At 38.4% G+C, this 24,060-nt stretch overlaps 3 protein-coding genes across 4 annotated transcripts in view; all 3 read right to left on the bottom strand.

Annotated features, from left to right (window-relative positions):
- Nucleotides 1-24,060, bottom strand: part of LOC146463206 (fibronectin type III domain-containing protein-like) — a 112,853-nt gene that overhangs the window by 41,805 nt on the left and 46,988 nt on the right. The gene's annotated exons all lie outside the window — the stretch shown is intronic.
- LOC146463211 (tyrosine-protein kinase SRK3-like) lies at nt 1,877-18,130 on the bottom strand. Of its 2 annotated transcripts, XM_085084772.1 has the most exons (11): nt 17,876-18,130; nt 16,718-16,813; nt 11,112-11,302; nt 10,202-10,318; nt 9,547-9,731; nt 8,984-9,103; nt 8,145-8,221; nt 7,685-7,725; nt 7,229-7,325; nt 5,114-5,210; nt 1,877-2,557 (listed from the first exon to the last, which is right to left on the bottom strand). In XM_085084772.1, the coding sequence occupies exons 2-11, from the start codon at nt 16,810-16,812 to the stop codon at nt 2,405-2,407; spliced, it is 1,173 nt and encodes a 390-aa protein (XP_084940898.1). In that variant the 5' UTR covers nt 16,813; nt 17,876-18,130; the 3' UTR covers nt 1,877-2,404. The 2 variants fall into 2 exon arrangements, with proteins under 2 accessions (XP_084940898.1, XP_084940899.1); XM_085084773.1 differs by lacking the exons at nt 16,718-16,813; nt 17,876-18,130 and adding an exon at nt 12,017-12,645.
- On the bottom strand, nt 17,603-22,337 carry LOC146463210 (roundabout homolog 3-like). Its single transcript, XM_085084733.1, has 6 exons — nt 22,316-22,337; nt 21,159-21,407; nt 20,431-20,703; nt 19,043-19,339; nt 17,876-18,172; nt 17,603-17,670 (listed from the first exon to the last, which is right to left on the bottom strand). The coding sequence occupies exons 1-6, from the start codon at nt 22,335-22,337 to the stop codon at nt 17,603-17,605; spliced, it is 1,206 nt and encodes a 401-aa protein (XP_084940859.1).

Raw genomic sequence — 24,060 nt, 5'->3', positions numbered from 1 at the left:
TATCTCGCATGCATCGACAATAAGTGTAACAAATAAATTATCGAAATTTTAACTTACTAATTGCAACCATTCATGGTCAATTTATAATAACTTATCAGTAAATAAGTGTCAATAACAAAGCACTTTTAAGTGCGACAAATGAGAACTTTTGTATTATCATAAGTACTAGCCAGCGTCACTATTTTGTATTAACAGTAATAAAATGGTTAACAAGTATATTTTAGGCATTTCTTCTGAATTATAAAGTATACAGGAAAAGCTATTCCCTGGAACACAAGCAAAATAGTAACGGCTTAATTATGTTCCATTTAAGTTATTTGACTAATTGCTTTACCGCCAGTTTGAGAAATTTATACCAAAATGGCTAACAACGACTAACTTCTTAACGGTAAAATCGCACGAACTTTAAAATTTACTCGTTATCTTCTCAACCTGATAAGCTCATATCTAATTAGATAAGTCGAGTTTTCTTGGCACTTTACCAACCTTGTTTCCAGGGTTCCCCTCTTCGCGTCCCAGGGATCAAGGCTAGGCAGTTAACTATTCTACGAGGACAATAACAAATAGAGGACATTGATCCTAGGCTTTGTTCGCACGGGACCGGTTCCGATCTAAAAATCGTGACGGATAGGCCTTTTGTTCACACCGGACCTGCTCACCATTCTGTCAATCTGTTCCCGACAAGGGGCCCGTTTCTCGAAAGTCCCGAAACTTACCGGGCCTGGTAAGTGTCTTTGGTGATAAATGTTTCTTCAAAAAAGTCAATTTTTGTTAGCTTTGAATACTAAATTTTAAAATCACTGCCCAAGTACCATGTCTCTAATCACTGTGTAATCTGCGAAAAAATATTTAAAAATATACTTATCGGGCCCCGTAAGTTACCGGGACTTTCGAGAAACGGGTCCCAGGTCCGATAACTGGACCTCCATAAAAGCAAGTCGGTTTTGGAACCGTTTCTGTCCCAAATGGATCTGTCACAATGTAAACACCTGGACCGGTTCCTTTCGGTACTAGCAGCGCAATTAAGCTTGGGTACTAGTTGAATTTATCGTGCTTCGTTCAAGAAAAACACCGCTTCCTTGGTGGAAACGCTCTTATCGCTGCCATTAGGATATTCAGCTACTTGTGAGGCATCGGAAATCTCGGAAGGTTATGTTTCGAGAAACCTTTTAATGATGTCTTCATATTTCTTTTTAACAGTTGCCCAATCTTTTCCGTTTGAAGCTTGATAGGCTTTGTTATCTGTGATAACTTTTAAGAGAAGGGATAATTCATCGTCCGTCCAGCTGCCTTAAAGGTTTTATCTCCTTCCTCTATCGATTTAGCCTTCTTCGGGGCCATTTTGAAAGCTTCAACGTGTATTCTGCCATGCTTAACTGGTAGAAACAGTTCTTACTTCGATTCAGTATTGAACCATAACAGACCGGTTCCATGTGGCCTGACGTTGCCAGCGGAACGGTGTCGTGTGAACAGAAATGGTCCTTTCCAGGATAGGGTCGGATCCATTTGGGACCGGTCCCATGTGAACATAGCCTTAATCTAATTATTTGATCTTCAAAACCGCCACAGTATACCCAAGAATAAGCCTTAGTCATCATGACTAAACCATTTTAGTCATTTCACAACGGGTTGTAATAATAAGGGACTGCATTCTCTGGTTACCCATTCTCTAAAATTACTTTGTATTTTGTGTGAATTATATATTATTCAAGGACAGCAGATGGCTAGAAATATCACAGTAATTCCTTGCATTAGCAGGGATATCTAACAACCAAACGAGACGTCTAATAAGCAAACGGTTTTATAAATAATAAGAGACCAAATCCTCTGGTTATTCATTCATTCTCTAAGACAACTTTTGAGTCTGTATGAGTTCTATTGATGAACGGCAGATGGCTATAAATATCACAGTAATTCCTTACATTAGCAGGGATGTCCAACAAGCAACCGAACCTATTGACTATTAATTTTTACTCCACTGAAATTAAAATTCTTTACAGATAACTTTAGCAAGAAGGCATTATATTGTTACATATGTGTATGCTCTATGATTATTAACAAAATAAAACCGATCAAAAACCACGGCAATATGATTCCTGTTTTTAAACATCTAGAAGCAAAAAACATTGGAAGTACCTTCCTATCTTTCCATTGGGTACGCACGCTTCCACGTCGTTGGTCATTTCCAAATCTGAATGACTCTTTATTAACTTCATCTGCGTTTGGTGTGCTTGGCTACTATGATTACCTTGGTTTCAGTTTAAAGTGGTTAAAGACATCTACAAGGCAGTTCTATCTGGCATTAATTAAAATTAGGCTGTTCTATCATAACCTTTAAATACATTTCACATTTCTGAGTTAGCATCTAGTCTATTGGCCCCTGGAAGTAACAAGTGTTAAGCTACTACCGAACACTTGCCGACTTCTTCTTAATAGACAGCATCTTGCGTGGGGGAGGCACCGGTTTTTCCTTTTTAGCAGCCGCTGATCCCTCATCCTCAGCTTTCGAGTACATAGCTCCATTGTACTTTGAGTCATCCACCAGTCCCAGGTACATCTGAAATATTTTTAAAAAATGTGGTTTTCAACACTGGCATTTTTATTTGTTGAGCCCCTTCTTGTCAAGATCATAATATCTCCCAGTATTTGATGAAAGTATCTATCCTTAATAATAATAATAATAATAATAATAATAATAATAATAATAATAATAATAATAATAAAAATATTAATAATAATAATAATAGTAATGATAATAATAATAATAATAATAATAATAATAATAATAATAATAACAATAATAAAAAAGATTGAGAGATCCCAATAAAGAAAGATAAATTGATGATTATTAAAAATATTGAACGGATAGCTTAAGTAGGGGCATAGTAATAACCAAACTTGTTGAAAGTTTTCTTTTTTTTTTTTTTCAGGAGAAAGGAAATCCATGTGCCTCTAACAGGAGTCGAAACTGTCAACTCCCGATTACCAGATCTACCACTAAGCTACAGGTGACTCGTGGGAACTAGCCAAACCTACAATGGTTAATTTGATAAACACCCTGCATACTGCTAAGATTTGCATGCGATGGGTGATATTTTGGAAAGAAATGTGATGTTTTGTTTGAGGCCTGTATATATTTTTTCAGTCAGTAATACAGGAATTCTTGGAAAAAAGAAATCCTTGTTTTCCGAACAAGAGTCGAACTAGACTGCAAAACAGTCGTATTTTTGCGTTGGTTTGTCGTAGGAGTACGCGCGGTCTTGGATCGAAAGGTCTGGACAGAGTGTGAAAACGGAGAGTGGGACTGGGAAGAGACGCTGAAAAATACGACTGTCGGCTATCCATACAACGAATTCGTTCGAATTTCCCGCTGCTGTACGAACGGGAAATTCCCATAGGTTGAATTATGACGCTACCTGTCAACATAATGTCAATTGCACCTCACCAGAGATAATCGAACCTATGTCAAGTTCACGCTAAAATGATCTCTTCGCGGGAAAATGGAAGACGTGGATTTAGATGCGCTTGCGAGAGATTTGGGATTTATTCTCAAATCAGAGCAAAGGAAAGCGGTTGAGTCGCTTCTCAGAGGAAGGGATGTTTTTGGTGTGTTACCAACACGCTTTGAAAAAAGTCTTATTTATTAACTGTTTGTTTTGGCGAAGAACGCGAGCCCAAAAGCAACTTCTTCAGTCGAACGGCCGACGATCATTCTCATTTGCCCACTAAAGAGCATCATAGAAGAGCAGATAACATCAAATGAGTTCAACCTTTCCTCAGCTGAGCTGAAGTTTGAAGGCGAGATGTTAAATGCCGTTAGGAATAGTGAAATTCAAGTTGTCTATGCTACCGCCGAACAAGCTTTAAACGAGAAGTTTACATCAATGTTGAAGAAAGACTGTCCTTTTCGTCGCTCGTTGTCTCTCATTGTTGTGGATGAATCGCATACTGTTTTCACATGATAGGCTTATGATTTGAAAATATTTTCATTGATACATTGATACTTTCGCAAGCATCGGCAACGTTTTACCGTTTCTTCGGGGCTCAACAAACATGTTTTCTGAGGATATCCAACCGGTTTTAAAATTCCCATACTGAATTTTAAAAGAACGACCACACAATCTGCAATTATCCGCCGTGGTCGCTTCCTTCGACTTTCTTCCACGCCGAGAAGCAGGTTTCTTTGGTGTTGTTTGATTCATTTTTAAAAACACAACATTTCCACCAACATTTCGGTTAAAAGCCGAACACGCTTACATTTTGGAGGTAAAATTGAACGCACAAAGAAGAGCTCCGTTGAAATCAATATTTCCGCCGATGTGACAACTTTCCTATGTAATTTCCCACGAAAATAAACCCGTCGAGTGTATCATATTTAAATGTGGGCGGAGCTGTCAGCGAATTTTAGCACCCAGTGATATCCGAGTCAGAATGAATTCGTTGTATGGAAAGCCGACAGTCGTTTTTCCTCGCCTCACACGCCCTTCGCGCGCGCGAATCCACCCTTACGGCGCTTCGCGCCTTTGTAAGAGAAAAAACGACTGTTTTGCAGTCTAGGGTCGAACCTATGAAGATTATTTTTTGAACACGCAGGTTCATAATGTATTTTAGGTCGGAACTGTTCGGAAATCGCAGGTTATTCCACTTTGGAAATCGTCAAATTAATATACGTAACTGTTAGCGTTTCATTAAGTCTTAACGACAAAACATTTCGTTAAAATAGACAATTCATGTGAAACAGCTGTTTGCACTTGAGTGTGATTAGTAATTTCTCGTTTGCTTTGCCGGGTTTTGCTTTACTGCCCTCTATGATTGGTTGCCAAAGTTCGAGTCATTTTCCAAATCAAGGATAAGGTCTAACGTAACAAGATGTTTACAGTTTGATAATATTATGTATTCAGTTAGAAAAAAATAATTAATTACCTTTTCTGAACTTTGCCCTCTTAATCTTTTTAATCCGGTCTATAGCATACTGTTTTATTCTCAATCTGTAAACTTTTCTTATTATCGCCTTCGTTTGTAAACACATTGTAATTAATCTTTATGCGATAATGTGTGAATTGAAATAAACTCCAAAAACAAAACAAAACAAAAAAACCTCAACACCACAAACCTTCTCTTCAATGAAATTTTGCAATCTCTGTCGAATGTTTTCGAATGGAGGTCGGAAGTAAGGATTATCGTGCCAGCACCTCTCCATTAAATGATACCTAAGAATAAATAATATTAATTTAAGGGCTGTTGCGAAGATCTTTGTAACTCCTAGCAAAATTTAAGCACCCATTTAGCCGACTTCTGATTTTTTTTTTTCTAAAAAGGATTAATAATACATGGTACAAGAACAAAGTTTTGGAAATATGGTCTCAATTAACATACAATTTGATTGGCTTTGCTATTCATCCAAGAAAAATTTTTCCCATTTCCAGACACTATCGGGTTGGTTTAAGCAACTCGGCTAAGGAGCAGTGGATGTTAGACTTTAACGAATGAAAATGAAGAAAAAAAATCTAAAAATCGCTTGCAAAATTTGTCTGCTAAGTAATAAATAAATTGTGACAATGGTAATAATAGTGCTGCTGGTGATGATTACGATAATGATGATTATAGTATTAAAAAACGTCCATATGCTATTTACAAATAAAATAGTATGACGGGGCGCGTAAGCGTAGCCCGCTGACTATTAAGTGGAAAAAAATAAATAAAGGCTATAATGAAATCTATAATACAGTTAAAAAAATAAAATACTCTGGCTGTGTCGACTATTTCTACCTACACATTGAATACTACAGTTCTCGGTTATGTTGCTACTTTAAAAGCCTGGGTAATATTCAGGGATCCAGATAACACCACCTTTTGCATGTTTTGCAACACTTTCTTGCTCCTGCTTCCCACTAGCTCCTGCATCGTGACATCTAGATCTCTTGACCACCCGCTGAGGACATCCATGATGATGTTTTACTGTCTTACTTCATATCCTTGATACTGCGGCTTTAGTTAACATCTTAACGGGCCGTACTTTAAGGTCTTGCCCGCGGTCTTCTTCGTCCGGTTGGTGATCCATGGACAGCTCATTATTATTATTATTATTATTATTATTATTATTATTATTATCATCATCATCATCATCATCATCATCATCATCATCATCATCATCATCATCATCATCATCATCATCATCATCATCATTACTACACTGAAAAAATCTTGCTCATCGTCCATTAAGTAAAAAAGAAAAAAAAAAAAAAACAGGCATATTGAGAACTTGCGGTATAAATGTTCTTTTTTTTTTTTTTATATTGGTTGGTGGAACAGTTCGTTGACTGCTTCCAAAATGCGAGCAGGAGATGTACTGACAATCGCCTATGATTACTGTCATTATCAGAGATTTGTGGGTTGCATTGCATGTGCAATAAACTTTAAAAAAATTAACATATTTGACTTATTCCAACAGAGAAAAAATGTTTTACATGATAGCTTAGTTCGTCAGTTTCAAGCTTTTCTAAAGTGCATTCGAAGGTGTATTGCCTCCTTCCCAAACTTTACACGTCGATGAGACACTACCTTATCCAGGTAGGGAGGCTTACATGGCCCGGTGACCCGGAGAGCTTAATGGGCGTTTAGCGTTACGCAGGATGGGAACTTTAACGGACGGAAGCCCGGCCTGGCCCTCCAGGCTCGAGGTTGGGCGATCGGTTAATAACCCATCCCTGTAAAAAAAAGGCCCCATTACAGAAACTAAGGTTAAAGTCGCTGGAACGTCTTTGGATCATCGACGATGATATGGAAAAGAGTATGTGAAGCGTACCATCCAGACCCACAACGAAGCTGATCCACCGATGAGACATCTCGGATTCAAACATATCACGAGGATTGGGACATGGAACGAGCGGACTCCATAAGAATCAAGCAGACCAACACAGGCAGCAAGGGAAATGAACATGTACACAGTGGGATCCTTAGGTTGGGTGAAGTAGTGCGATGAACAACGTTTGGACTCGTTTCTAGCATAGCACAACATACCCTTGAATGGAACCTCAAGGGGAAGCGTTAAAGGCTTGATGGCTGTCACGGAGAGACGTTACACATTTTATACGAGATCTATGTCGTTAGACAGACCCAGTCCTCCGACTGGAGCGAGCATGGTTAAGTAAGTATGCAATCTTGCCAACATCAGAAATCAGAAATTATTTGATTACTATGTGGGTATAAAGTGAGAGCAGAAACTCACAGACTGTCGTTGATGTGTGGGGGTTTCGGCATGCGGTAACCTTTACTTAGTTCTTCCATTGTTCGACCTTCTGACCAGTCAGGATATGGAATTCCCCCTGTTAATTGCCAAAATTATTGAGCTTCTTAAATTATCAAGCCCATTCCGTCACCGATTTAATTATAAATCTCTTCCTAATGTAAGCTTTATTATGTCAATCCTCAATTTTTCTTGGGAGTCAATGACGACAAACAACTGCCGTCAGTCTTGTGAGGCTTGAAAACTTCTGTAGCTTTAAGCAGAAAAAAAATCGAAATTCAAGAAAAAAAACTGTCTTGTTTTGTTTGGTATAATGCTGAAAAATAAACAGTACCACGGGAGAAAAGTGCTAAGGAGATTTCTATCGGGTGGTCACAAATTTTCTCAAACGTTTCGCTAGGTTGTTAATTCTACGATAAATAGTGAAAGCTAACATACCAATGGTGAATATCTCGTATAGAACGACCCCATACGACCACCTACGAAGTGAATATGGAAATGACTGAGTACGTCTGAGACGCTTTAGTTAATTAACTTTTCATTCTCATAATAGTACAAAACAAAAACAAAAACAATCTGCTGTTGCTTATACTGTAAAAAGGGCTAATCTACTTTTTCATTCCGTGAATGAAATCATAGTTGGTGTGACTATTGACAACTTGCTGAAAAGTTATTTTCTTTGTCTGTTTTCATTATGCTATAATATTCTGTTAGTTTTGAGTGGGAGCCAGTAAGCAATTCTCCCATGCATGTTGCAGTACTTTTTTCCCTGTAGTTTTGAGCCAGGCTGCTTTTAGACTTAAGGCTACAGGCACTGATTGGCCAGGTAAACTCTACAGGAAGTTCTGCTGTGTTGTATGATTTTATTTGGTTTATTTTCAAACATACGTCTACATACACATCACTTTTGGTGGAGAGCCCTGCGGGATTCCCAAAAAGTATTTCAGGCGCTGTCCATTTGATTGGGATGCAGCCCTGAAAGACAATCGTCAATACAGTCCTAAATTGAACACGGTATGATGTTAATCCACCAAATACATAGCAATGGCCGGCAGCCATGCCAAAAAATGCCAATCATACCGTTTCCAAGTACGACAAGGACACGATATTTCTCAAAACCAATCCGTTGGATAAAGTTACGCGATAGATCAACATTTTACGGTTTTAAACCTATTACTCATAAAGTCCCTAAAATTTTACAGGATATTTTTGTTCAAATTAGAAAATCAAATACTTGTGAATTGTTCGTGGCTAGTCTGACGCGGCGTTTCGTCTCGGCCAAGAGACTCTTCAGAGACCTTCAGAATTTGTAGGCAAACTCGTTGAGCATCGCGCTCAAAGTCCCGTTCGCAAATTCAAGATGTTAGCAGTCTGGCCCTCTGTCGCAGAAGGATTCCCAACCGCACGTACACGAGTTGGAATTTATACAATAAAGAATTGAAAAATCGTCAAATACTTGTGAATTGTTCGTGGCTAGTCTGACGCGGCGTTTCGTCTCGGAAGGTCTCTGAAGAGTCTCATGGCCGAGACGAAACGCCGCGTCAGACTAGCCACGAACAATTCACAAGTATTTGACAATTTTTCAATTCTTCATTGTATAAAGTAGAAAATCCCATTCAAAAATTAGAAGTTTCAGTTTGCGCACGGTGTTGTTAATTCGTTTAAAAGAAAAAAAGCAAAACTTGATTGAGCGATTTTGAAGTTTGTCTGAAAGGAAAAATGTCAAAAATAGTGTACCTTTTTGGCTTGCCCATGTCCATATTTGAAGCTCTGATAAGCCAACCCAAAATCGGTCACCTTGCACACAAAGTTTCGATCCAGGAGGACGTTTCGTGCTGCTAAATCACGGTGGATTACCTACAGGCAATTAATGATGATGAAAAAGATGTCCTTCGCCCAAAACAATTTTTGATTTGTAGGTAACAAACGTACTAATAAGTGGCCAAAGGCAACGCGGGATGCAGGCCGTTTACGTTTTTATTTCAATGGAATTGCAGCACAACGCGCGGTGAATTAATTCCAAGTTAAGATGTCGTCCCAGACAAATTTCGTTTACCAATAATCATCAAACATTTTTCTTTTTTTCTTTTTGAGTCGACAACAGACATAAAAGAAGTTTAAGAGCGATGAGATCGTGATAGCTAAACGCAGTGGTTATTGACTATCTTACTACGCTTTATTTCTATGCAATTTGAAAAGCAAGGTTTGCATCACATCTAATCGTAATCCTCTCTTGTCGTGAGGTAGAAATACGTACAGATTATTTCGCTTCTATATTAATTCTGGCTACAAACACATACCCCTCTAGATCCAAGGAACACCATTCCGGTAGCAATCTGTTTCGAAAATGTTACCAGGTCGTATGGAGTCAGCTCCTGAGCTTCGCCTTCCCCGCAATAATACTTGTCATTTATCCCTCGGCTTTTTCTCATGTAACCCAACAAATCTCCTCGGGGCAAGTACTCCACGATCAGAATTGGCTGTACTGTGCGCAGAAATACAGCATGATAAAGACATTGGCACCATATTATAATTTTTTTAAGCATTAAAACTTAGCTTTATTTGCACCTCATCGCAAATCTTAAATGCGAATGCAGCTGTTATTGATAATGAGCCGTGTAATACAAAACCGAAAAAAAGACAATTCAGTAAGGCGATCTACTTTATGACTGATTCCAACAAGTTATATTGATTGAGTGACTGAAAAGTGGTGAAAAAAATTGTAAATTTGCACAATAAGATAGTAATTAAGAACTAACGCTTTGTTTTTCATTTCGTGTCCGAGTTCTTTGTTGTTGTTGCTACTGTTGATTTAACCTTTTAGCAAAAAAGCATGCCTGCTCATGTTCCATACTGCGCAAAGTGAAGTTATAAATGCACTGAACTAAACCCAACTAACAAGTAACAAAAAGATACATAAATATAAGCAATTGAACAAAAAAAATAGCTCTTTACTGTCGGTGGTGACACAGCCGATGAATTTGATGATGTTAGGCTGAGGACTATCGGCAAGACGTTTTCCCAAGTCGATTTCCCTCATCAGTGATTTTCTTCCTTCTTCCCCAGAGGTAGCTGCGATACATAAAATCAGAATGTTTTCAGACTGCTGGTAAAACTGCTTTACTACTCAACAAAGTCATTAAGGGTTTGTCTGTACTGCCCAATAGGCGGCACCCAAAACAAGAAAAGTTTTTTACCGGTGTATAAGCACACGAGCTCGCGACGTGTACAGGTAACAATTTATTCTTAAGTTGCCACAAGGCTACATATCTAGCATTATTATAGCGTTAAAAGACAAATCTGGTTGAAAGTCTTCAAGAGGTCTTTGGTCAAGAGATTTTGGTCGGAGTAACCATCAAGGCACTATCAAATGGATGTGAGGCAATCCAAAACACTACAGCAATAGCACATCGCCTTAAAATACTTGATCTGCTGTCTGTTTGTCTATTGCACAATCCAAGCTTCAAACTCGGAGTTGATGTTGAAAGCTATTTGGGGAGAAGCATCTCTGAAGCATCCAAAATCATTTAAAGTATCTTTGTTGAAGGCCTTACAAAATCAAAGAATTCTAGTGGTGACAAGGTGAGCGTAAAGCCCCACAATATGGCCAGGACCTCTTAGAGGTATTTTTGCACATACATGTGCGAGATTGCAAGTAACTTACGTTAATACCCAAAAGATTCCCTTGTGTCTTCTAATTAATTTCCTCTTTATTTTCGGAATGAAACAGATTGACCTAATGCGCTGCAAGTCCCTTTAATCACAATACTGGTTAGCGTGCACGATTGAAAAAAAAACGTGGACAGCTGTTTTTGTCCTACAAATAGTTCGGTTTTATGGTCTAAAAAGATTAAATGGAGCTTACGTGTAAAGCATTTTGCTGCAACAATCTGTTTACCACGTCCTTCGTTTGGGTGGCTCAAGGCTGCTCGCCAAACTGCTCCAAATCCCCCAGTGCCAATGACTTCACGAAGTTGAATGCGGGTACGTGAGATCTCCCACTCGTCCGCTTCATGATCCAACACATCCATCCCATATCCATGCTCTTCATCTTGGCTAGATGGTTTTCAAATAATAAAAAGATGTTGTTAATCTGGCCCCAGTTGTTCAAAGGCCGGATAACTTTATCCGCTGGATAGGCACCATTCAGGGTCTAAACTATACTTCACGTTAAACGTTGTCCACGGTTTTCGTGCACTCCCAAACTTAACTGTGGTTAGAGTGTGCATATTCGCTTATACAAGAGGAAATACTGAAATCTTTGCACAGATTGAAACTGTCGGATAGTGACTTATCCACAGGATAAAGTTATCCGGCCTTTGAACAACTGGGGCCTGATGTATAATAAGACCATGTAATTTACGCTTTTTTGTCTGAATACGTATCAACTCGCGTTCAAAATGTTCAAAAATCGTTCAATCCAGACACTAAGACAAATTTTATTGACTTTTATGATGAAATAATTAAACCTGAGTCAGCGTAGTAGTCCGTGTTGGAGAAAAATGCCAGAGCCCTCAGCGTTCTCAATCGTCGGTCTCACAGATTTATTGCCGTGTAGGGTGCAAATCATGAGGCCGTCTTGTAATCATGGGCTATTTTAGCTACATTCCAGTTAAAAAAAAAGCGAATCAAAAGTTTTATAGTTTTCTCCATACTGTTCATCTCATTTTTTGTTGCATACCCATTACATTGGAAGTCTTGCACTTTGACCACTGGTACAAACAACTACACCACACAGGTACAATAATTTTTAAAGATAATTCCACTTACTTGGTCGCAGCTGTGCTCCCAAGAAAAAAGAAAAAGATCAAACAAAAATAATAATAATTAGTCAGCTGCATTTAGAGTTCAGTAGGAATATTTACTGTCGGTTCATATCATTAACACAATTTTCACCAAGACACAAAATCAGGAATTCTGTACAAACATGTGACTGGTGTACTTTTAATAATCATACGATAAAAAAAAAACTAAACTTTATTGATAATTTTGTTCAATGTTGTTAGCCTAAAATTCGAAATACTGTACATGTGTCTTGATAACAAAAGCAGGTTAAATAGACTTGTGCCAAAACAATTTCCTCTACAAAACAGACGTTATTTTTATTTATTTATTTATTTATTTATTTACTTATTTATTTGTTTGTTTTCGTTTTACAGCCCGAGCGGAGGTAAGCTAGTCACGCGTGACTTGCGCTTCACGCTCGCCTCGCACGAGCCTCGTTCCCAGAGCTTTTCCCTTGTAAAATGAGGAGTGGCGGGAAAAGACCCTTGAATCGGCTGGTCTCGTGCTCAACCAACACCCGAAAATCTTCGTTGTAATAAATTAGAGATGAATAGATTATGCATAATGTGTCACATGATCCAGCTGACCCCGACCGGGCGCTTCGCGCTCGAACGACTAAAGGCCGGTTCTCCCTAGCGCATAAGCATAAGCACAAGCATAAGCAAGTGAGAACACCAGCGACATAAGCATAAGGACAGACGCACGCGCAAAATACATTTTTGACGCAATCCTCGATACCAGGTTTCCTCGATGTTCAAAAACAAGATGGCTGACGACAATGAGATATTTCTCTTTGCGTTACTTGTGATCTACGTTCCTCGCTTGAGAAGGCCTCGAAATGCCAGGAAAACTATCAGGCCTAAAAGGTTTTGGGTGAGGGAAGTTTACCGTCGGCGACAAGGCCAAGGCGAATTTAATAACTTAGTTCTGGAACTTCGTGGAGGAAATAGAGAACTATATCTTCCCACGCGAGCGTCTTCTTGTTTACATCCTTGAAAAACTTATCAGCCTTGTTGTACAGAACTGGATATAACATGACTGATTCTGCTAGCAACTCGTCTACAGATGTCATAGCGTCCGCCATTTCTCTTGTGATATTTTCCGCAAAAGGCTGGGTGAAAGTAACCTGTGATTGGTTGAAGGGCTTGAGCTTATGCTTATGCTTATGTCGACCCGTTCTCACTTGTGAAAACTGCGACATAAGCATAAGCATAAGCACAAGCCGACACAAGAAAAACAAACATGTTCGTTTTTCTTATTCTTATGCTTATGCTTATGTCGCGGGTGTTCTCACTAGCTTATGCTTATGTTATGCTTATGCGCTAGTGAGAACCAGTCTTAAATAAACGCCTACATTGAGCATTATTATCGTAGCAAGATGCATGGCGGAAACAGTAAGAAAATATACGTGGTAAGTCGGCTTACATGGTAAATCAGCTTACGTGGTAAGTCGGCGAGATCTCTTTTTTAAATGGTTCATTTAAAAAAAAAAATTGGCCGTAATAAAAATGGCCTTAACTGACTGTCAGCGTGGGTAATGTTCCAAGTATATTGTTTAGTTTTAGTTAATTTCAGCCTCCACGTTCTTTTAAAAAAAGGTTCTAATAAAAAAAAAAGAGTGAATATATTTGAATCAACAAATTCGATTTTTATGCTCCACATCAATCCCTTGAATAACCCCTCTCTGCACTGTGCTTTGAAAGGCAATTATCGTCATTTATCGCAATTCCACAAGCTGATGGAATTTTCTGGTCGATGCACATTTTTTACGCTTTTCGTACGCATCACCACAAACCCGAATCACTGACTAGACTAAGCACCATACACAAGATTATCAAGATCAAAGGATTAAAAATTATTGGATTTACAAGGTATTTGAGGGGTTATCCGCTTATTGATTGTTGGAATTCCCAGCGGGTCGCATAATTTTAAATTATTATGGTGAGCACGTGACCAGCCGATGCGGGGGGGCCTTTTCCGTCTCTCCCCATTTAACAATGAGTTTGGCCTCGCCCTTGCCTCCGCTCGCGTAAAAATAACGCTTGTTCTGCAGGCCACTCTACGCATAATGCGATAGACCCTGTCTGTCCGGGAGATTTTAGACGGACATTCTTTAAAGTGCTACTATGATCAAATTTTTACCTCGTGCATTTTAAGGTTTATCACATAGAGTTCTAGGAAAGATTAAAAACGCCGTTTACCATTTCTAAATATCTGCATTGGTTCCGGAGATATTCACGTTTGAAAAATGTGTAAAATATGTAAATGAGATGACTGATGACATCACAAACTCAACCGAAGTTTGGTCAAATATTATAAATAGAGCTATCTCAGTCAATTTACAGCCGAGACCATTGAAACCTGGCAGGCTAATAGTTCTAAAGGCAATACACCTACGGATATAAAAATTCGGTTCCCATGGCAACTCGCTCTTTTCCAGTCCCCTCCAACCTGATTTTAATATTTTAGTGATTTTCATTTTGAAAAACATTTAACAAGGCCACGAACTCGACCTAACATATTTATACGCTTGCTGGATCACGCAGATGAGGCACCATTGGCAAATATCAAAATAGAATGCCAAAGGTGGCCAGCAAGGCCTTAAGTATCAGGGAGGACTGGAGCCCAATATGTTGCCATAGTAACAAAACTGATAAGCTCATATTATGGAGCGCACCTAGAATGCAAAAGAATCAAGCATTTCTGATACAAATTGGCTGAGATATCTTTTTTCATAATATTTGACCAAAATTCGGTTGAGTTTGTGACGTCATCACTTGGCTAATTTGCATATTTTAAAAACTTGAATATCTCTGGAACAAAAAGAGATATTTGAAAATAGTAAACAGCATTCTTTTTCATGTACAGACTACTTGTTTATGTTTTAACATGGCTCAGATTAGAAAGACACGAATTTCGTCATAGTAGCACTTTAACCTGGTGGGCAGCTATACCTGATTTTCCCGCTCTCATGCCTCTACCCATACCACCGAGAGAGATACATCAACTTTGCCCGTAGGTGGCGGTTGAAGATTTGTTTTTAATAACTGGCAACCTACATTTTTTGACAAAAGTAGCTAGCATCTTGAGGGTATAAGCGCATTTCAAAATTAAGTAGAAAATATAAATCTGCAAAATTAATTTTATAATTCTTGTTGTTGACTGTTGTACTTGGAAATCGGGAAAAATAAATGTTTATTGTAGATTATGTTGCAGATGGCTTTAATGGTGGTAAGCCTTTTTTTTGCTTCTTTCAGCAGCAATCTTTGTCTTGAAGCGAGTAATAACATGTTCTTCTTGCAGTCCAAAATTGCTCAGGGCAGCATTTTTTAATGTTGTTATCAATTGATATTCATTCTTCGGAGCTCCTTGAAGCAACTCATCGGAAGTCAATAAAACGTGTTGTGTCTAAAAAAAACGTTTTGCGTTGTGCTATATTTCGCTTAAATTTCTTGATAGCATTATTCTAGATTTGATTTAATTTCTGGATATTTCTCAGTGATCTCCGCAAAGGATTGATAAACTTCACTCAGCATTTTATCTTGAAATTAGGCACTTCAATGCCTCTTTATGTCTTTTTTATTCAACAGCTGGGTAAGACGAGAGTTATAAAATCAACCGATGAAAACATCTGGTGAGGACACTTTTCTAGATTTGGTTTAATTTTTGGATATTTCTCAGCAATCTGCGCAAAAGATTGGTAAACTTCACTTAGCATCTTGTTTTGAAATTATACAGTTAATATCTTGTTTACTTCTTTTTATTAAACAAGTGGATAAGAAGATAAAGTTACAAAATCAACCGATGAAAACATCGGCTAAGGGTACCTTTATTAGGCTAGATTCGGTTTAATATCTGGATATTTCTCGGGAATTTTCTCAAAAAAAAAAATGATAAACCTCACATGGCATTTTACCTTGAAATTATAGATTTCTATGCTTGTTTATGTCAGTTTTTTTTAAAACAACTGGATAGGGAGAGAAAGTTATGACATCAACCGATGAGAGCATCTGCTTAGGGCTAGGAGATTTTATTCATATGTAAATAGGTGACATTTTGAAGGTTATTAATTTATTTATTAAACAACTGCTTTTGAAGGGAAGCTGAAAACATCTGCTCACACTTCAGCGGATTTTATCCATATGCAAATAGCTGACATATCGCAACTAATTAATTATCATTAAACAACTGCTTAGGGAGGGAAGTTCGGACATCATTGACTGAATTTAGCTAACTGTTTTGCGTAGCATTTGTTGGTTTTTGTCATCCATTTCCATTGATGTTATGTGTTATTTGCAATTATATTGTCGTATTTAATTTAAAGCCATTCTTCATAATATTTTTTCCAGATAAAATAATGAACAACAATATTTAAAAATATATATATACAAAAGGACTCAAACAAAAGTATAACGATTTTGTAAATTTATATCTTTTTTCTTGATTTTGAAGGGGCTTATACCCTCGAGAAGTTGTTTGACATTGCTACATTTAATTAGGGTATTCCAACTTCACAACTGTTCAGTATGTTTAGGTTAACTGAAATTCTGGCGACAGATCTTCTTTCATCTGTCACATTGTTCATACGGTTTCCTTTTTCAGTTGTTAGAACCCTAAATCCGAAAAGCTATCCCATTATTGAGAAAAAAAAATGGCAAGTGTACCGTAAGGACAAAAAGTTTGTACCTGCCCTTCGACGTTTGCGAATGTACCAGGCGACTGAAGTGAGAAATATTACAGCCAACAAAGGACCAACAATGTAGTACCACTTCAGCGTCCATCCTGCAAAGAGACACGTGCAAGCAAGAGACTATGAGGTAAGAGAGCGAATCCTTGTGCCCCATGACAATTATTTTCAGTCTTCTATAGTTCGCGCCATGCTATTTTGGGAAATTATAATCCGCCATTGAGTTTAAAATTAAATGACGTCACTCTAACTGACCAATAAGATGTCGACATTAAAATAGCAACGCAAACGAAAATAGATTGAAAAAGATTTTCATAGGAAGAGGGGCAAGTATGGGGGATTCGCTCACTTACCTCATAGTCTCTTGGTGCGAGCTCAATGTAAACTTACGGTTAGCAATTTGTTAACGCTACTACACTAGAAATTTGATATGTGACTAAACCAGCTAACTCCTGGATGAAATCGTTAAAGGAAGTTGAAATATCTTTATGAAATGATGCTGTTTACAATGCTACACAAGGTGGTTTTTGTTGTACAGAAGACCATTCCAGCAAATGAAAAGCCTACGAATTTCGTATGAATCGGATGTACCTCAGAAGGAGAAACTACGGTGAGCAACTCAACTCAGTGTGTACTTTACATTCTTATATCAAGAAAAGACAAGATTTCTGGAGTTACCTTGCCCTTAAAAATAGAAGAGAAAAAATGGCATGGAAGAACTGTACGGAATATAAATTGAAATATCGTTATCAAATTCCCCCAGCCTCCTCCCTCCCAAAAAAATCGTTTTCCAAATCTTCGACATACCCATCAAGTGTTAATGCCTATGATTTCACTGTCCCAGTTTTTGGCCGATTTGAACGATATTAATTGGCAATCCTAGATTACTGGCAGTTCTCCAAAAATTTTATCACTTGACCGCCATTTAGCTTGATGCCTGCTATTCTGTCCGCTGAGACACAAAACAACACATCTTAAGACAAACCAGCTTTAATTACTTGCCGATCATTTGTGTTTAATTTAAATGGCAACGCTTATCATAATTTCTTAATTTAGTAATTGCGGGATACTAGTTTTCAATATTTTAGATGTTCGTGTATTTAACTGATAGTTGCCTTAAACAACAACAACAACAACAACAAAAAAAAACACTTTACCTGCAGTAGATGCCATCTTATCCCTAACTTTGATCTCCACAGCCAAGGATAGAGCAGAGCCTGCTTGATTGACAGCCTCGCATGCGTAATGACCACTGTCCTCTGGCTCGGCATTTTCAATAACAAAAGTGCTTTTTTCGCCGTCCCTCTTGATGTCAGCCCTTCGAGTAACTGTTACGCCGTTTTTCTTCCATTTGACCTCGGCATTATGGTCATTGACCACACAAGTCAATGTAAAATGATCTCCTGGTTGAAGTGGAAGATATGACTTTGGGACTATTTCAGCAGTTGGTTTCTCTGATGTTGAATAAAGAGAGATATAAACAGTAAGTGCTCTCAGTAAGATACCTGACAGGAAGGAAAGGACGAGGCTTTTTGTGCACTAGTACTTCGAAATTTAAACAAATTAGAATAATCAATAGCGATAAACCAACCCACTCAGCTGGCTTGCAGAGTATGTGATGTTGTCTGTCATTTTTTTTAAGCGTCTTCTTACAGTAAAGTTACTTTTTAGCACAAATTAGTGTTCTTTTAGAGGTAATGATTGCTTTTAGTTCGCGGCAGCGGCATGAAATCTCAAATTAATTGTTCATCGTTCTTAGTCACGCTCTATGACGTTCGCAACAACCTGAGTCAGTTCCAAGTGCATTCAGTAGACAACTGTCTATGTGTTGGTTGAACATTCTACTGCTACACCGTGTAAACGAGAGCCAACCAGCTCGAAACAGCTGTCCACAGTTGCATTTTTTACTTTCGATTTGGTCTCTATCATATCTCTGTGGTATTAAGTTTTCTACGCAGTATCAGCTTTGCCTACTTTTTACTTATACTTTTATTTTTGGATAATTAGATATTTCGTATACCAGCGACATTTTTGTTTGCGCTTTGTCACTTGTTATAAAAATATTTCCTTGTGTTGGACTGTGTCCCGAAGATAGTTTGAGACGTTCTTGATACCAGTTATTCTGTTCGGAGGCACAAAACAACACATCTTAAGACAAATCAGCTTCAACTAAATGCCGATCATTTGTGTTTAGTTTAAATGGCAACGCTTACCATAATTTCTTAATTTAGTAATTGCGGGATACTAGTTTTCAATATTTTAGATATTCATGTATTTAACTGATAGTTGCCTTCAATAAAAATAATAAAAAAAAAACACTTCACCTGCAGTAGATGCCATCTTATCCCTAACTCTGATCTCCACAGCCGAGGATAGAGCAGAGCCTGCTGGATTGACAGCCTCGCATGCGTAATAACCACTGTCCTCTGGCTCGACATTTACAACAACAAAAGTGCCTTCGTCGCCGAACCTTTCGAGGTAAGCCCTTCGAATTAGTGTGGCGCCGTTTTTCTTCCATTTGACCTCGGCATTAGGGTAACTGACTAAACAAGTCAATGTAAAATGATCTCCTGGTTGAAGTGGAGGATATGCCTTTGGGATTATTTCAGCAGTTGGTTTCTCTGATGTTGAATAAAGAGAGATATAAACATGAGTGTTCTCAGTAAGATACCTGACATGAAGGAAAGGACGAGGCTTTTTGTGCATTAGTACTTCGAAATTTAAACAAATTAGAATAATCAATAGCGATAAACCAACCCACTCAGCTGGCTTGCAGAGTATGTGATGTTGTCTGTCATTTTTTTTAAGCGTCTTCTTACAGTAAAGTTACTTTTTAGCACAAATTAGTGTTCTTTTAGAGGTAATGATTGCTTTTCGTTCGCGGCAGCGGCATGAAATCTCAAATTAATTGTTCATCGTTCTTAGTCACGCTCTATGACGTTCGCAACAACCTGAGTCAGTTCCAAGTGCATTCAGTAGACAACTGTCTATGCGTTGGTTGAACATTCTACTGCTACACCGTGTAAACGAGAACCAACCAGCTTGAAACAGCTGTCCACAGTTGCATTTTTTACTTTCGGTTTGGTCTCTGTCATATCTCTGTGGTATTAACTTTTCTACGCAGTATCAGCTTTGCCTACTTTTTACTTATACTTTTATTTTTGGATAATTAGATATTTCGTGTACCAGCGACATTTTTGTTTGCGCTTTGTCACTTGTTATAAAAATATTTCCTTGTGTTGGACTGTGTCCCAAAGATATTTTCAGACGTTCTTGATACATAGAACAAACTTGGGAGTTTTCCTTCAGGAGACAAAGGAAACACCGGACATGATTTTTTTTAGCTAACGTCCACGCGATCACCGCCAAAAAAAGATGTTCTGCAGTCTACCTTGAGACGTTCACGCAGTATGGTGTCTCCTAGACGGGCCACGTGCCGCTTTTGACAAGCACTGATTGTTTGGTTATTTGGGGCAGTCAAGGCTGAATAAATGTATGCCTTCGGCCCTTTTTTTGTCTCTCCTTCAGCGTTGGTTTCTCTCTCCATTAACGCCAAGGTGAAAGAAAGCAATACATTCTTTCTGAATTGACGTGATAAAGAAGATAACCAAAAACTCGTTTCTGATTCAAATTTCCCCTCAAAATAGTGGTGACTAATTTTTCGCAAACAAAGAAGTTTGTGAACGTTTTCAACTCAAGATAAAAGGCACACCTATTACAAGAAGAGTTGAAATGGCTTCTGCTTCTCCGACTTTGTTTTTTGCTGTACACTTGTACGTTCCCTCCATGTGTTTTACAGTGTCTGGTAACAGGAGCAGTGATTCTTTTTCACTATCTTTAACTGTTGCCCCTGAGGGGAGGCCTCCATTCTCAAAACTCCAGCTCACTGTTGGCTTTGGGACACCACTGGCTTTGCAGCTAATGTTGGTAGTTTTGCCTTTAAGGACAGTTTGGTCACTTGGAAAAACATCAACCTGGGGAGAGGCTAAAGGAGACAAATATATCTATCAACCTGGATATATTAATACATCTCTCTGCAACCCAATTCCAACATACCTGTCAGGTAGTTATTGTACCCCCCCCTCCCTCCCTCCCCCTCTTCTGTCCCACAGATGCACACATATGAGAATAGGAAGACAAATGAAAGCACGATTTGCTAAAGCATTTTGTTTAGTCAGTTCCGGATTACTTTTAGACTAAAGGGAAATAGAGACAAAGTGGTGGGCAGTTTTGAGATAAACAATCAGCACGATGGTCTCCATCCCTTGCTAACCTTCAGATCAAGACCAAAACACTTTTCATACTGGGTAAATACCTTTCCCCAGATTTACTGAAACTAATGGATTTTTTCTTCTTGATATTTATTGGTCTGGTTAAAATACACCATTACCACAGTCAGAAAAAAAAACGTACTTAATTTCACACGTGGTTAATTTTTACCTATCACGTCAATCCAAATAGTTGCGTTGATCTTCCCAGCCCTGTTTACAGCTATGCATTCATATCGGCCTGTATCGTGGGAAGTCGCATGCTTGATAAAGAGTGTGTTGTTATGGTTGGCAAGTTTTGCTCCATTCTTGGCCCAGTTAACCTTTGGTGGAGGATCCCCTCTGACGATGCATTTTATTTTTAATGTAGAGTTCACGGACACATTCTGATCCTTGAGTTGTGGGTTTAGCTTGGGTGGAACTTATTAATAAAAAGCAAATAACCAGTAAATCAATTGTCAGAATCATACATATATTTTACATTTATCCCTATTGAGACGAAGGGGGGGGGGGATTATTTTTCCAAATACTTTGAACGTTTATAACTCGTTTTCGTCTTAATATTTAAGCAAACGTCATTAAACTGTGTGACTTTTGAGCCTCTCTATTGGTACCCACGGTCTTCGTTTTCTTCGCGACTTTTTCGCAAATCTTCGTTTTTTTAGGAAGATCTTCGTTTTTTCAGATTGAAATGGTTTAAACGTCAAGTGATAAATATTTCACTTCAATAGCAAATTGCATAACTTACTGTTTAAATTCACGAAAAGCAATATAAACACTTCTTGAAACAATAAAGGATTGTTGGATTCTTTGGCGACGTTTTAACCCCATTTTAACATGCTAGCTTCTGATGAGATTCCAAGAATTCGAAACTGCAGGATTGTATGAGAAACAACATTAGACACTCGCCAGAATAAATACACCAACATCCTAGAGACTCACAAGAATAATGTCTGTCTTAGCTTTAAATGTCTTCTGCGGATGCGAGCTAAGCCACAAAATAATGGAGGTGCATGTCAGCTCTAAGAACACAATAGCTGTTTTTCAGATAAAAAGCAACTCAGAAAGCTAAAAGACGGCGCTACAACGAAGCTACAGCTCTCGAAAGCGAGAGACAACAATGTCAAGCTTTGTAAAGATGACGATCTGTTCGGACAGTCATATCCGTGGAATCCTCACGCAGTGAGATACACTAGCAGAAGCATTAATTTACGAGTTACGAAATCCACGGATCCTGTATCTTTACAGACAACATTTATTTAGCGCTACCTAAAATCTTGAAGTCAATAGAAGCCGATAAGCTTAACAACTGTCACAGAGCTAGCATACACAATGGCATATCAACACCCATTCCTTACTGCTCTTATCAGTAAGAAACCCTCCATTCAGTATATTTGAGATTTCCCCACACGATCAAGACAAACACCATTAAGAGCGGTCGCATAACATTTTTATCTAAACGGAAGATTCTCCTATACAAAAGGAAAATCGCTTAAAGACATATGCATGCTTGTAAAACCAAAACTGAAAAGGCTTTTATGTCCCCACTTTTATCAACGCAACGGACACACAGTGGGAGTCGCGCAGGTCTGTCAACCCAATTTTAACACACAGAAATGTGGTTAAAAATGCCAAAATTCAGAAATAACAGATACTTTCTGTAGCGTTTACGAGTTTTGACAGCTTTTATTTATATCTGAGTGTTACTCATTTATATCTGAGTGTGACCGCCGACCGGTTATCTCAGTTGGTAGAGTGCCGGACTACCGTGCGGGAGGTCGCGGGTTCAAACCCCGGCCGGACCACCACTCAGGGTCTTTAAATAACTGAGGAGAAAGTGCTGCCTTTGTTCTGACATCTGCAAATGGTTAGACTTCCTAGTCTTCTCGGATAAGGACGATAAACCGTAGGCCCCGTCTCACAAACCTTATTTGTAAATAACTCTGGGGGACGTTAAAGAACTCACTCACTGTTCGCAAAGAGTAGGGGACGTAGTTCCCGGTGTTGTGGTCTGGTCTTTGTGCGTATATTCCGTATATCCCGGGTCTGCAGTAATTGGCCTTAGCTGTTGCGGTATCCCTGTCCATATTGGACAAAGCTAAATAAATAAGTGTTCAAATTGATAACGCAAATTTTGGTAAATTTTCAGATCCTCGCTTCAATCTTGAGATCTTCGTTTTTTCAGCGGTGATCTTCGCGTCTTCGATTTCTTCGGAAATACCCATAGAGAGGCTCACTTTTTCAGAAATTTGTCTGAAAACAAGTTGATATAGTAGGTTAGTGCTACCTGAAATTGAACTTATCATGACAACCAATTCTAGACAGGCACATTTTGTGGAAAGTAAATACTTTTCTGTCTAATGAGAAGGACTTGCCTTTCTTAGCGTATTTTTTATGTTTGAGCAAGAGACTATGAGGTAAGAGAGCGAATCCCTGTGCCCCATGATAATTATTTTCAATCTTTTTTTAGTTCGCGCCATGCTATTTTGGGAAATTATAATCCGCCATTGAGTTTAAAATTAAATGACGTCACTCTAACTGACCAATAGGATGTCGACATTGAAATAGCAACGCAAACAAAAATAGATTGAAAAAAATTTTTCATAGGAAGATGGGCAGGTATGGGGGATTCGCTCTCTTACCTCATAGTCTCTTGGTTTGAGCCCATGGTGTTGGTGTTCTTCTGTTGCTTTTGATTAACTTTTGTTCAATTTTGGTGGTTTTCTAAAGTTTCACGATAATCCAGAAATTCAAGATTAGCACCATCTCAAAAGCATGACGTAAATCCAGCGTGATATGACGTTAGAGGAACTATTTATCCTCCTCGTGTAATTCAGTGTCGTTAACATTATCGGTATTGAAGAATACAAAAAGACCTTGTCTAGATAGACTGAGTAATTACTGAAGAAAGCTTCAGCCGACAAAGATAATATTCAGTAAAACTTTAAATTGTAGAAATAGCGAGTATATGCCATCTCCAGGTATTGTTCAAAAGTCTTCTTATTACATAACCGCTCAGTGAGATATGAAATTTCTCTTCTCGAAGAGAAATTTCATATCTCCGCGAGGTCATG

The sequence above is a fragment of the Pavona decussata genome, unplaced genomic scaffold, assembly GCF_977016875.1.
Source record: "Pavona decussata unplaced genomic scaffold, jaPavDecu1.1 SCAFFOLD_180, whole genome shotgun sequence".
NCBI classification, from domain to species: Eukaryota; Metazoa; Cnidaria; class Anthozoa; order Scleractinia; family Agariciidae; genus Pavona; species Pavona decussata.
The sequence above is the reverse complement of the archived record's forward strand: the minus strand, read 5'-3'. Positions and strand labels throughout refer to the sequence as shown.

Bases quoted from the DNA above. Each gene is read 5' to 3' on its own strand.
- LOC146463210 (XM_085084733.1), bottom strand. From the start codon at position 22,337: ATGGGTGTTGATATGCCATTGT. The intron at 21,408-22,315 runs GTATGCTAGCTC...TTTATTAATAAG, and splicing joins GGGTGTTGATATGCCATTGT to TTCCACCCAAGCTAAACCCA. The intron at 20,704-21,158 runs GTAAAAATTAAC...TGTCTCCTTTAG, and splicing joins TATTTGGATTGACGTGATAG to CCTCTCCCCAGGTTGATGTT.
- LOC146463211 (XM_085084772.1), bottom strand. From the start codon at position 16,812: ATGGACGCTGAAGTGGTACTACATTGTTGGTCCTTTGTTGGCTGTAAT. The intron at 9,104-9,546 runs GTATGTGTTTGT...AATTGCCTGTAG, and splicing joins TGTTCCTTGGATCTAGAGGG to GTAATCCACCGTGATTTAGC. The intron at 8,222-8,983 runs GTACACTATTTT...ATTGTCTTTCAG, and splicing joins GACATGGGCAAGCCAAAAAG to GGCTGCATCCCAATCAAATG.